The sequence below is a fragment of the Coregonus clupeaformis genome, unplaced genomic scaffold (genome assembly GCF_020615455.1).
Source record: "Coregonus clupeaformis isolate EN_2021a unplaced genomic scaffold, ASM2061545v1 scaf0366, whole genome shotgun sequence".
In the NCBI taxonomy this organism is placed as follows: domain Eukaryota; kingdom Metazoa; phylum Chordata; class Actinopteri; order Salmoniformes; family Salmonidae; genus Coregonus; species Coregonus clupeaformis.
Window position 1 is genome coordinate 18,046 of NW_025533821.1, and position 14,194 is coordinate 32,239.

The following is a 14,194-nucleotide window of genomic DNA, read 5'->3' on the forward strand; positions in this document are numbered from 1 at the left end:
TAAGCCACTTCCAACATTGTTTTAGAGAATTTGGCAGTAGGTCTAACCGGCCTCACAACCGCAGACCACGTGTATAATCGCCAGCCCAGGACCTCCACATCCGGCTTCTTCACCTGCAGGATCGTCTGAGACCAGCCACCCAGACAACTGATGAAACTGAGGAGTATGTATGTCTGTAATAAAGCCTTTTTGTGGGGAAAAACACAGGTTCTGGCTCCCCAGTGGGTGGGCCTATGCCCTCCCAGGCCCACCCATGACTGCGCCCCTGCCCAGTCATGTGAAATCCATAGATTAGGGCCTAATTTATTTATTTCAATTGACTGATTTCCTTATATGAACTGCAACTCAGTAAAATCGTTGAAACTGTTGCATGTTGTGTTTATATTTTTGTTCAGTATATTTATTTCACGATACAAACAATTATAACAATAACGAATTAAAGGATGATATGACCACTTAAATTAAGAAATTTGACAAATCTATTGGGGTAAGTTGAGGTGGTACAGTCTCTATCTGAAAATGTTTGCTTCCATTTGGAGCCCTCTGAACATGACCCATTGACTACAGTGACTGCAGTATGAGAACATTCACAAGTGTTTTGAGGGCCCAAGGAGAGGTCTAAATATGGGTAAATGCTGAAAAATAATGATATGCACATGGCATATATCCATATACTGATAATAATACTATGATATTGCGCTATACACTGAGTGTATAAAACATTAGGAACACCTTCCTAATATTGAGTTGCACACAGTTTTGCCTTCAGAGCGGCCTCAATTCGTCGGGGCATGGACTCTACAAGGTGTCGAAAGCATTCCACAGGGATGCTGGCCCATGTTGACTCCAATTCTTCCCACAGTTGTGTCAAGTTGGCTGGATGTCCTTTGGGTGGTGGACCATTCTTGATACACAAGGGAAACTGTTGAGCGTGAAAAACCCAGCAGCGTTGCAGTCCTTGAGACAAACCCGTGTGCCTGGCACCTACTACCATACCCCGTTCAAAGGCACTTACATTTTTTGTCTTGCCCGTTCACTCTCTGAATGGCACACATACAACCATATCACAATTGTCTCAAGGCTTAAAAATCCTTCTTAAACCTGTCTCCTCTCCTTCATCTACACTGATTGAAGTGGATTTAACAAGTGACATCAATAAGGGATCATAGCGTTCACATGGTCAGTCTATGTCATGGAAAGAGCAGGTGTTCCTAATGTTTTGTAGACTCAGCATACACTAAATATTGCTCAGGCCTTTATTATAAAATAGAGCGTGAGAACACAATGGCGAGGGGAGCTGCTCAATGCTCTTCTGGACTGAACCTCTCTCCAACCAAGACTCCTCCACCCCCCCCACCCCTTCAACCCTCCCTGCTACCACCCCCTCCTGTCCTGACACAGTAGCCATTGTCTCCCAGGTCCTGCTGGGGGAAAAGAACAGCACAGCTCGAGCCTGACACCGCACAACACTGGGAAGTCGATGTGCACAGATAATTGTCTTTTAATCACAACAATCCCCTTTTCTCTCTGCTCTCGCTCCTCTTTCTCTCGTTGGATTTCTCTCTCTTCTGGTGGCATTAGCTAATTCGACCCATCACCCTTCTTGTTCTACTATTTCTCACATTAGTCTTCCATTGTTTGGTCATGGCAGCATTCAAATGAATCAGGTTTCTTCTTCTGCTTCTCCTAGTTCACCATCTTATCCCCACCACCACCCTCTACCATCGCCAAACACACAAACACACAGCCACACACTTACTCACACACACCATCCCCCTATTTGTAGTGTATTTGTAGTGCTCGTGGTGGACAGAGATGGCCAGGTCACCGAGAGAGGGTGAGAGAGCAGAGCACACACTGAGAAAGGATCCATTGTGTTCCAAGCATCATCTTTGGTGGACAGGAGAGATAGATGGTTGTCATTGGTTAAGGGATGGAGAGTTATTGGCACGCATAGACACAGGGTGTCAGTAGAGAGACATATGCCATCTCAAATTCCTCAGCTCTGAGGGTACTACTCTCACTGCTGTAAATTTCATACAAAAGAACCGTAAAGTCATTATTTTCTCTCTCATTGATTAACATTTATCATCATCTTCTGATGCTTCTAGCCTGCTATCTTAGTACTTTCCAGATCTGGGTTCAAATACTATTTGAAATCAAATACTTTATCTGGTGCTTTATTGAAGTTGCCTTAATGGATCAATTGAATAGTCAAAAAACTGTAAACCCCATCTGGCACTCTATGCAGGCTAGAGCAAACACTCAAAGTATTTGAAAGATTTCAAATAGTATTTGAACCCAGGTCTGGAACCTTCTGCTACATTCTGCCATCATTGAAGTCTCATGACATTATGATGACATAGAAATGAACATGTTGTCATTACGTCCATCTGTTCCAGCCATTGTTGGGTCCAAAGGAATCGGGTCACTAGATTATTGGATGTGTCTGTGGTACACCCACTGTCACTAATGGCTTGTGTCCCTGTGGAACAGAGGATTTACTCCCCAAGGGATATTTGCTCCCCAATCTGTGCCTCACTTGGCCTCATACCCAATTCTGTCTCTATCTTGGGAATTAAGTCAACTATGCTGAGATATAATGCCAAGATCAACTGAATTGTATTTGTTTTAACTGGTTGTCCCAATGGGCCCTTCTCCCAAGGCACCTCATCTTATCATCTAAAAGCTCAAATGGGATCTCCCTCTCCTCTCAAACATTCAAGCAGATGAAGTCTATTAGAAAAGAATAACAGTACAAAACTTTGCCGGGATATGAGACAGCTCTCTTACCCATCTATCTATCCTAGTTGTTCTGTTACACTGCTGAATATAGACCCAAGACAACATACACCCCTTAGCATTAATGAATTGGTGTGACTTATGATGCCACAATCTTCCATCAATAATACCAAAATAGCAGATACATGTTGGTTGTTTTCAGCCTTAAAAAAGACCACGGATGAGGAGATAAACTCTGCTGCTATATCAAAGCTTCTAAAGCCTTACTGGTACCAAACCTCGACAGCTTTCATAGGAAAGAAACTCTTCAGTTATAAAAGGTCACCAACTCACTCTCACACTCCCCTGTCACCAAAGCCTGAATGTGACTGCCAACAACCACGTGCTAAAACACATGAAAGACACAAGGCTGAATTCACAAACCTTACCTTGTGAACTCGTTTGTGATAACCACTGAATTGTAATGGTACCCTGATACAGAGGATACAATACAGTGTGAGGTATTAAAGGCGAACACAATGGAAGCGATTTAGCAGACTATCAAATAAAGCAGTATTACACACTACATGATGCTACTATGCAAGAAGACCAATATTGCTCTCAATAGGTATTACAGCCCTGAAAATACTGATGCAATTAACAATAGTTATCAAAATCAATCAAATTCAATTAACATAATTGCAATAAAGTCAAGATTAGTAATCTAAACCTAAAAGCAAACATAAGAACACAAGTCCCACACATGTAGTATAGCTCTTACCTCATCAGTGTATATGCATCCAGTGAAGCACTTAGCTCTAATGGCCAGCAGATAGGAGCCAGCAAGTCCTCATCTCCTATGGCATCTGCCTTCTCTCCTACTCCCTCCCTCTTTCTCTCGTTTTCTCATCCCCTCTCTGTTGGTGAAGCAATCAAAGAAAACTAAGGAAAAACACAAATCTGTATCAGTTGTATTACTTTTAATTTGTATTCATACCCATAGGAAAAATCTGTCAAACATAACCACTGTCTTTATACAAATTACATTGTAGTGTCAGGCAGGTTGTAGTGAGTGAATAACATTAATTAAAAGATAGTTGGACTTTCTTTGTGAAACACTTATTTCAATACATACCACGGCTTTCAGCCAATCAGCATAAAGAGCTCGAACCACCCGGTTTATAATTATCTATATAACTCTTATAGTTTGCATATTTGCTTAATTCATATCATTAGTTCTAGCCAAAAGCAGGGTGACACAACAAAATCTGGTGGAGCCGATGTATCAAGCAGGTGGAAGCTGGGCTCCTGCCTTGTACAGTACCAATCCTCATGACTTGCCATATCAAAATGCGGCAACAATTCAATTACTGGAAAAATGTAAATAACAGGTATAAAAAGAGGGCATCATTCAGTCAGACCCAATGTTACACCACATCTATCATGTCTACATATTGGCAGACGTTGAACATGGAAATTGGACAAGCAACGGGAAAGGCCTTTAGAGTACAATCTATGGAAATAGGAAAGACAACGTATGGTTATGATGTTCATGTGGTCAAATAGTAGATACCCATAAAGACAAAAACAAATACTGAAATACTAGTGTGCCTTCTGTATGTCATACAGTATTCCCTGCATGATACTCCCTGAACGAACAGCTCTTCTTCATTCCACAGAAACAAGACAGTGACATCAGGTGGTATCTCCTAGAACAGCATGTCAGATAGCCTATTATTGAATTTTCACTTAGTCATGCTTTGATGTCAATTGGAAACTAAGTGAATATTCGACTGAAGTAGAAGATCGCTCCATAGACTGTATTTTATAGAAGAAAAAAACCCTGAGCATTTTGAAAAATATTTATTGTAAAATGATGCCTGTTGTAAATCACACTAAACACAGCAGGTATGACAAGTAGACTGTACAACAATGCATTTTTCATAGCAATGTAAAAATTAAAGGACAAAATATGATCTGCCTATGGGCTGAAATAATTCATGACAAATAAATGCTGGACAGATATTTAAAACTAATCCAAAACTCTAAATATGATGATAAACACAATGTAACAATAACTTGGCTATTATTCAATTTTAGTCATTTAGCAGACGCTCTTATCCAGAGCAATTAGGGTTAAGTGCCTTGCTCAAGGGCACATCGGCAGATTTTTCACTTAGTCGGCTCAGCAATTCCAACCAGCAGCCTTTCGGTTACTGGCCCAACGCTCTTAACCGCTAGGCTACCTGCCGCCCTAATAAAATCTATTCCATTTCAAATGTACAGCATGATCTAATTCTCAACAAAAAATCCATGACTTCTCACAGTAAATAATGAAAAATTCAAATGAATACTTGCTTTAGAATCTTACTCACATTGACTGTAAGATGAAAATGAATGGTTAAAAAGAGTGATTGAAAACAATTTTTGTTTACTTTGGCAACTGCCATTCCAGTGTAGGCTACTTTAATTAAGCCTTGGTATGTTCAACCACACACTACACTTAGCTCTTCAGTTAGAGCTATTCTGTACATAAAAAATAATTGAGAGGACATAAGGCTGACAATGTTTTCAGTAAATATGAAGCACGCAATTACTAAATTACCCCAAAAGGTCATTTGTACATAAATATCCAGCATCAAATGTTTATATCTGAGTTTAGGTATTGAATATAAAATCACTGTAGCAAGTTTGCAACATTAGTACTATTTACATAGACGACTGGTAATTGCGTTAAGGGACAGATCAGTTACGCTGGGGATTATCGAACGTCTCACACCACCAGACTCTCCCGACTCACGGCTCCATTCTGTCAGAAAAGAAAGAGTTGAAAGAACCAGAATGATGAGTTGGCCTGGTACTGTACTAGAAGTATTACAATCAGACAACAAGAATACATGTGTAAAACCCGCTAAAACATACCACCACAATTCTGGCAAAACCAGAATCTGGACTTTTTCTTTTTTTCTGCTAAATATGATTATACAATTTTTGTAACTAGCATTAAAGGGATACTTCAGTATTTTGGCAATGAAGCCTTTTATCTACTCGTGGTATCCTCTTTGAATCCGAGAGCGGAAGACTCTTCTCTCATCTAACATATAGGCTCCCTTTTTGTGGACAGTCCCATCACAAGTCAGAATGTTGAATAAACTTCATTTGAACGTCCTTTACCTGTTGTCCACTGATTCTGTCAGACAAAGAATATCCAGAGTATTGTTATTAACCCGACTTTCAGTATGCTGGTCTGTATATCAGTTTGTATTTCCAGTTTGTAGTTTCAATAATGATGCAATTCGCACGCTACTTGCACAATATGTCAACAATGGCCGAGCTTAAACGAAGCACAGACCGAACGTTGTCCCACGCAATCAGCTGGCAAATTTCACAAGCACTTCCAGCTGATTGTGAGGGAATGTACTTCAGTCGACAACGTGAAGTTACATTCGGCTATTCTTTACATATTGTGCATCATGTGAAAAGCATCAGGACATAAACCTACCGGTGCCGCAGAACGTTGGGAAAACAATACTTTACTGTGGACATTGGATCTCCACTTCCTTCCGGCAAAAGGACCAATAGCACGGACAACAACTTTAGTGAACATTCTGGCTTGTAGAGACTATTGCCTCTTTTTCTCTTTGACTGATTATCCATGGAATAACCATGGTAACAGTCTGATGTTTAGGTAAAACTTGTGGATACCATTTTTATGTCTCTGCATCCTGTATGAAGGAAGTTACAGGTATTTTCGCGAGCAAATGCTAACTAGCGTTAGCGCAATGACTGGATTGCTATGGGAACAGCATGCTAGCTTTTCCTTCAAGCTGCACGCAGAGACATAAAAAGGGCATCCACGAGTTAATCTGACTCTGGGGAAATAGATAAAGGTCTTCATTGCCAAAATCCCGAAGTATGCCTTTAACTATGTCGATGAAAGTAGTTCTATGAACGAAACAATCAATGAGGCATTTTGGCAATGCAGTAAATAACGCTGTGGCCTTGAGTTGCACCCTGAATGCTCAATGCCCATTTGCAGAACCCTGTGATGACTGACTGACCTTGCGCAGGTTGCTCTTCTTGGAGGACGTCAAGCTCTCGTCATCGCTAATGTAGGGAGGTGGGGGAGGGGCTGGGTAGTTGTCGTCGTAACGACGGTCGGGGAAGGCAGAGGGCGGTGACATGGGGAGTGGAGGGGGTCCGCGGGGGGCCCTGCCTCGGTCCGAGCGTTCGCTGTCGCTGTCCAGGCGCTCGCGGCTCCTCGCCCTCTGCTGCTCACCTAGACGTTTCTTCTCCATGGCTTCCCGCAGAAAGCTATCATCATAGGCGTCCCGCCCACCGCCACGGCCGCCACCGCGCTCCCGATCACGTTCGACGGCCATCAAGTCGTCACGGCTACGGCTGCGTCTCCCCTGGAGACCGCTGGCCGGGCTGCCTCCGCGGTGACGGTCGTCGGGGGAGGGCTCGCGTCGTCTGCGGTCGTCAAAGTCACGGCCGCGGTCGCGGTCATAGCCGACGTGGCTGCTAAAGTCATCATCCGAGCTGAGAGGAGAAAAAACAGTGGGTAAACAACTTGGTCAAATAATTATCTTCCCCAGATTTGACCTCTGAGAGGTAAGGCTCACGCACTAGAAATACGTAGGGAAGTAATGTAAGGTAAAAGGAGAAAGAGTGAGAGGTGCCAGATAAGAGCCTCACCCTCTCCTGTCTCTGGCTCCTCCTCCGTCACGGCGGTGGGGAGGGTAGTCGTCGCGGGGATCCCGGGGGTCTCTGGGGTAGCGGTCTCGGCGGGCGATGTCGTCCAGGTTGTCCATGGAGCGGGCGCGTCCCTGGGCCCCCATGTGGGGGGAGGGTCCACCTCCTCGCCGCGGGTAGTCGTCACGCCCCCGCTGGCCGTGCGTGGACACGCTGCTGATGGTGCTCATGGCCTCGTCCTGGTCGTACACGGTGGCGAGGGGCGGGGCCTGGGAGCGGCCGCCGCCACGGCCCCGGGGGTCATCGTGTAGGGAGCTGACCTCACTCATCCCCCCATCCACTGAGAAAGAGAGCGAGAGATGGAGGGAGAGAAGGAAAAATGAAGAGGATGGGGAAATGCACAAGAAAGACAGAGAGAGAGAGATCAACCGCAAGTCAGAGTTAAAAAGCACCATCAAAGAACATTACAACACATTAAAGTTGAAGCCAGTAGAAGGCTCCATGTGAAATGAACGAATACTTTCCCCTTTCACTTGAACAACCCTCATAAAACACAACATTGAACTGATGGATGAGCCTAGGGACCATATTCAAATAGCTTCTCAGAGGTCCCGCCTGGCTATTGTGATCTAAAAGGTTAAACTGATCCTAGATCAGCACTCCTACTCTGAGGCTCTTTGGGATTACAGGCCCCGAACTCTGAAGTACAGTCCAGTTGACATGGGTGTGTTTATGTGTAGGTGTAAGACTCACAGCGGTTGTACTTCCCAGCGGCGTCACCAGACTGGGTGAGGTCCAGGTTGGCTAACTGTTTCTCCATGTAGTAGATGGCCCGCGTTGCGTTCCCATCTGGGTCCACCTGGATACGGTAGCCGCTCCGAGCTGAGGAGGAGGGAGTAAACCATGACACATTGTGACAAGCAGGGTTGGTCTCAATTCCATTTAAATCCATTCAATTCAGGAAGTAAACAAAAATTCCTTTGAAAAAGAATGGGAATTTCAGTTTACTTTGTGAATTCACTGAATGGAAATGGAAATGAGCCCAACCCTGGTGAGGAGATGAAATATGCTGATATTTCTCAGCCCGCGAGCCATAGCTCTTGTTAGACTTTTATGTATTATCACAAATAATCAAACAGATTGAGGATTTCTAGTAACCGTTTTAACTACTCACTTTGGTCTCCTGCGCCACTGTTCTGGTCATGCAGCAAAGGCACCTGGGAGCCCTGTCCAACTACAAACAGAAAACAAAAAAAGAGATTTATCAACAAAAGGTTCCTCACGCCAGCGTTGAAAACCACATGGCTGCGAAAATGTGCAGTACTAAGATCTGAAAGCAAGAGGATCATCAATCCACACAAAACTGAGAAGCGAAAGTCACGCATAAAGTGCTTTTATCCAGCTAATTGTCATGTTAAAACTGGAGGGAGGCTGTAGTCACCTGAGCTGGCTCCGTCGTACTCCCGTCCGTAGCCGTTGGGGTGTAGTGGGGGGCCACCCATCCCCTGGGGTAGGGGCAGCATGGGCATGCCGGGCTGTTGCATGCCCCCTCCGTAGGGTGGCTGGGCGTACATGCTGGGGGCATAGAGCGTGGGGGCGTAGTGGCTGGGGACGCCTGACTTCGCCGCCTTGCCTGCTTCGTACACTGAATTGAGAGGAGTCAGTTCACCGTGTTACGATGCATTAATGTTGTAGTTAGGTCGTAGTTAGGTAGCATACTGGAAATACATATTGTGGAGGGCTTACTTCATTTGCCAGGGTTTACTTAATTTGCCTGTTAAAATGTGTTTCATTGTAAGTCATGATGGAATTCAATACAACCAGTGTGTTGTGCACGAGCAAAACCTATATGTCTTTCTATGAAGATAAGAGTAGCAGCACATGCTGTATAAATAATATGTACATGAGAATGGCAAATAAAAGGTATACAGTGCCAGGGTCACAAACTGGCAAAGTGAAACTGAATGAGAAAAAGGAGTTTGGTTGAATGGAATGGGCACACTCATGTGAAGGTGGCATCGAAGCAGGATGCTCTGTGCCCAGTGGAAGAGGAACAATTAAGGGTGGTGTTGGCGTGGTTTTTGCACAGAGCGGTGGAGAGCGGTACTTACGTGCCCGGGGGCAGCAGCATTTCTCAGGGCAGCAGGGGCAGCTGACGTAGCAGCAGCAGGTGTGGGGGCAGCACTGGCACCAGCAGATCGCTATGAGGAGCAACAGCAGCAGGAAGCCAAACACTACCAGTACCACCAACAACCAGTCTGTAGACAGAGAAAGAATAGAGGGGGAAGAGAGAAAGTAAAGGGAGAGAGAAAGTAGAGAGAGAGAGGGAGAGAGAAAGTAGAGAGAGGAAGTAGAGCGAGAGAGAGAGAGAGAATGTATAATTATGTATGTACAGGCAAGCTAATGTGTGTGCCATTCAGTCAAAATGAAACATCTCTGCGTTCTCCGGGTGGCTATCAGCGTGGTTGAATATTAACGTTTCTGTATTTACATAGCACTTGTTCATGCAGTTCTAGGTTTCCCTTGGCTCTGTTTAAACCAGAGAAGTGGAGGACTTCTACTGTTCAAAAAGCCAACTTGACAAAGCTAATATCTTCAAAGATGTGGACAAGAAAATGACAATTTACAAGTCTATCAAGAACACTGGAGAACAGAGGCCTAGTATAGAAAAAGAAACACATTCATTTTAGAACCTGTAGCTTGGCTAGTCCAATTATCAGTCTAGTATGCAAAGCTACAGTATGTATTGTGAGAAAAGTCACAATGACAAGCAGTAAACATTGGAGCATCTACACGACAGGTTCATTTCAGACATCAGAGAAACCAGATAAGACAGGTTTCGGTTTTCCTTTTTTTCAAACACTGGTTTCAGTGAGTCATTCTGTCAGATTAGAGAGCTAGCTGCACGGGATGTAAAAACAATACATGCCAATACACTGAACGAGGATATATTAACTTAAACCCCACATCTCCTATAAATGTCATAGGCTGCAGTCTGACTGAAAAAGAGTTCATGTGCAGTTTGAGTCAACACAAAGCAGACCAGAGCTATGTGCTGAGTGGCCTCATATTGCAACAATGTCAGTCTTTAGGGCTAGCATTATGTTCTGCTGAGAGTTTTGCGGTCTCGACCATGAAGGAGAGAAAAAACTAGTTAGAGTTGAATGTAACATTTTATTCCATGCAACCTAATTTTATATTTCAAGGGTTACACATTTTCTCATAATCTGTTTTTTAAGTTGTTGTGAGGGGACTTCACATGCAAGGACAAGTCCAAACAAGATAAAGAGGAGTTTTTTGGTGGCTGTTTAGCGGTCTGTTGAGCACTTCTTTGAGATGTTAAGCAATGTGGTTCCTCATTCTAAATTTAGACCTTGAAGGTGGTGTAATGTAAAAAAAAAAAAATAAATGGACATACTGAGAGGCTTGATTTAGTACAGCCAAAATCATTGCACAAACTACCTTGATAAAAACATCAACAAGCTTGATAACTCAAACCAGCAAAACCTTAGTTTTGTCGGCCTTTCTCAAGGGAGGCTGCTTCTCTGACTCTACATGTTCTAACCACACTGACTATATGTTGTCTCATTCAAAGCTGTGAGGTATTTGCAAGAGGGTCCAGGCCAACTATTATTCTCCAGAAACTGAACCTATACAGTGACATAGTTTACATATTACCCTAACAATCATGGCTTAGGCTAGGTTGGGCTCTACTGAATATAAGGGGCAAATTGGAAAGTACCTTCCATAACCAGTAAGTCAATCTCAGGCAGGAGATCAGTGGTATTAGACTTTCTCTCTGTGAAAGAAGGAAAGCCACCATTATTTTAAAAAGCCCCAACTATCTTTCTAGTAAATGACTATACCTTTGCCCTCTAGAGTCTCCCTCACAACAACTTGTCCTTCTTGGAATTCCCTGCTAAGTGGTTCATGAATCACTTCAAAATGGAAGTCATGGATCCTTCCGGAGAAACTTCACTGAGCCTTGAGGGATGCAGTCTCATTAAGCACAACCAGGAGTTGAATAGCAAATTTGGAAATTGTGGAACTGCCTGAAAATTGGATTTGGCTTTTCAAGATAATTTTACATTTGATTGTTACCGCTATAAGATTTTGTGTTGCTCCACATGGTGTCCAGCTAACTCAACAAATAAACCAAAGCAAACTAAGGGGAAACCAACACAGAGTAAACAAGTGATTGTTCCTCATAGGACAGCAGTTCTGTGAGGAGCAGTGGTATAGGACTTGGTAGAGAGATGGAGGGGTGGTGGTGGAAGATGACGGCAGGTCAGGGGAGCTCTAAGAAGGGTTTGTGAGGATAGAAGCCACTCACCCAGCACTATGAGCTCAGTGTAGTCCTCGCTGTTCCCTGTCAGATCCTGAGCAGACACCACAGAGCACACGTACACGCCGCTGTCTCCCCACGCTGTCTGGGCAAAGTTCAGGTCTGCGTCTAAAGAGACAAGTAGGGTGGGTTTGAGGAAGGGACACTGGCAACAGACAAGACTCACCGTGATATAGGAGCCTTGTAATGGAAGTAACACACAGACATAGAGAGAGACAGGAACACATACGCACACACCGGTGTGCACGCCCGCCCACACACATACACACCACATTTGAAATCACTAAAAGCCAAACTCACTGTTCAAGATGCTGACTTTGCGCCCCTGGTAATCCTGGCCCAGGGTGACAGCACTGCCCTGCTTGGAGGCCACAATGCGCACTGTCCGCGTGCTGTCGGCACACTCAATGTTGGCGTTGTAGTTAGGGTTGTTCTGGGACAGGACGTTGTCAGCGCTGCTGGGGTTCAGGGCTGCCTGGATGGGGTCCCTGCAGTAGGACTTGTACTTCCAGGTGATGACGGGTGGCTGCGTGGAAGACGTCTGGAAGTTGCAGGTGAGCGTGACCGGCTGGAACAGGATGACCACGTATCTCTTGACAGGACACTGGACAGAGATGGCCATGGTGGAACCTGGAGAGAGAATAGGGGGGTTTAAAGAGGATAGTTTGTCTCAATGCATGCAGGTAGATGGAGACCTTCACCACCCATAAGTGTGCAAGAAAGTGATTGTTGTTAACTGAAGGCAGCTAACTTTTCTTGTGAGTACATTATTTGCTCAATTTTCTCATTTGTAATTCAGTAGCTCTGTGAGAGTGAGATTGAAGATACTCTGGGTTTGGCAGGAAGCTGACCAGTCTGTAAATGACAGTCACAAAGGTCTGCCTGGTATCATAGAGAGTAGATGCTATGAGTCACCGAGACCTTCAGCTGGGCTTGTTCCATCAACAAAACTTTACATTTGAGTAATAGCCTAGCCCTAGATGCTGACCCCATGATTAAGACAGTGAGATTATATAATAGTTCCGCTTTGACTGAATTATATATTTCATAGGGGGTGAAATTGTATCAAATTTATAAAGGCAGACATTTGGCATGAACATATTAGATGTTACTTGGTTCCATCAGAAGCTTCAACTTGCTAAGTTTGCTTCACAGCTCTTCAATTGTCAAAAAGGTAGCATCCCTGTGGAATTACTGTTAGATAAACAAATCTGTTGAGCTATAGATTCATATCATATTTGGAGTAGGGAGGTAGTCTGACTATCATTGATGTGATATTATCAAAATCACACCCCTTCATCTTATTACAGGCTGTGTGTGTGCACAAAACATTTCAGGAGACAGAAAATAACAATGATATGATGAATACTTGATCTGAAAGTTTCAAAAAAAGGCTTTGACTATGATTCAGTCTTAAAAATGTATGTGCGGACTAGCCCTTAATTTATTGCATTCTGACATGATTGTTGTCCACCACTGGAGAAACAGAAATCTGTGATTTAACTAATAAATAAATCACTAATTATCTGAAATATACATAAGACTTTTATACATGTTCTTTCTTTAGGAAAAACACTCAGTATTACTTATGGTAGTGATTTTACAAAGCCTACACAAAACTGTAAAAGTCAAAAATACCTAAACATAGTATTTCAGGCACGTCATGAAGCAAACAGATGAACAGCATATATAAACGATCAAATGCATACAGATTGAGGCATTTGGTGGCCAACACCTGACAAAAGAAAGAACTCAAGAGATTCAGGCTACCTCTTACGCTAAAAAATAAATAAAAAGCTATATTCAGCACAAGGCTTCTTTTCCAAACGAATACGACATTAAAGTTTACATTAGATAATATAAACTGTATAAAAGATGGGGTTTATTAATAAATACACACATCAGTAACTAACTTGTTGATCAAATTGGGCCCTGACCCTCCCTTTTGAAAACATTGAATTTCCTCTCCCTACCTGTTGCCATAAGGACCGTCACGACGAAAGTCAGGAACATTTTTCGATCCGGAGTATATTTTATAGAAGTCTCAATTTAAAAAACATGTATAGAAATGAATTCAATGGCAGCAGAAAATCCATTAGAAACGCAACCATGTATTGTTTTTTCCTTAACAAGGTAGGCCAACTTCCGACATTTTGTCTCACGGTGTAGGTATGCGAGTAGGAGGCGGACCTGACAGGTGAGATTGCCAAGCCTCTTGCACAATAGGGGGACGTTTGATGTGAATTCTGGGGGTGGCCATTGTAAACTAATATTACATGGTTGGTTTTAATGTGACATTTGTAATTAAATATAATAATTTGGATTGTAAAAATGTATTTTAGTTTTATTACAGTTTTAGTTAATCGCCCTCGACATTCATAATGTAACTTTGAACGTGACCTGGGAAACACCCATTCCACCTCAAACGCCCGG

The 14,194-nt window shown here is 43.3% G+C and overlaps 1 protein-coding gene across 2 annotated transcripts; it reads right to left on the reverse strand.

Moving 5' to 3' along the window:
• Positions 1 to 4,903: 4,903 nt before the first annotated feature.
• On the reverse strand, positions 4,904 to 13,938 carry lsr (lipolysis stimulated lipoprotein receptor). Of its 2 annotated transcripts, XM_045215093.1 has the most exons (11): positions 13,735 to 13,938; positions 12,062 to 12,391; positions 11,750 to 11,869; positions 11,159 to 11,215; positions 9,528 to 9,674; positions 8,858 to 9,061; positions 8,591 to 8,650; positions 8,170 to 8,298; positions 7,420 to 7,756; positions 6,783 to 7,263; positions 4,904 to 5,530 (listed from the first exon to the last, which is right to left on the reverse strand). In XM_045215093.1, exons 1-11 carry the CDS (start codon positions 13,772 to 13,774, stop codon positions 5,495 to 5,497), a joined length of 1,941 nt encoding a protein of 646 aa, XP_045071028.1. In that variant the 5' UTR covers positions 13,775 to 13,938; the 3' UTR covers positions 4,904 to 5,494. The 2 variants fall into 2 exon arrangements, with proteins under 2 accessions (XP_045071028.1, XP_041728117.2); XM_041872183.2 differs by lacking the exon at positions 11,159 to 11,215 and having other exon boundaries at positions 13,735 to 13,937.
• Positions 13,939 to 14,194: the final 256 nt, after the last annotated feature.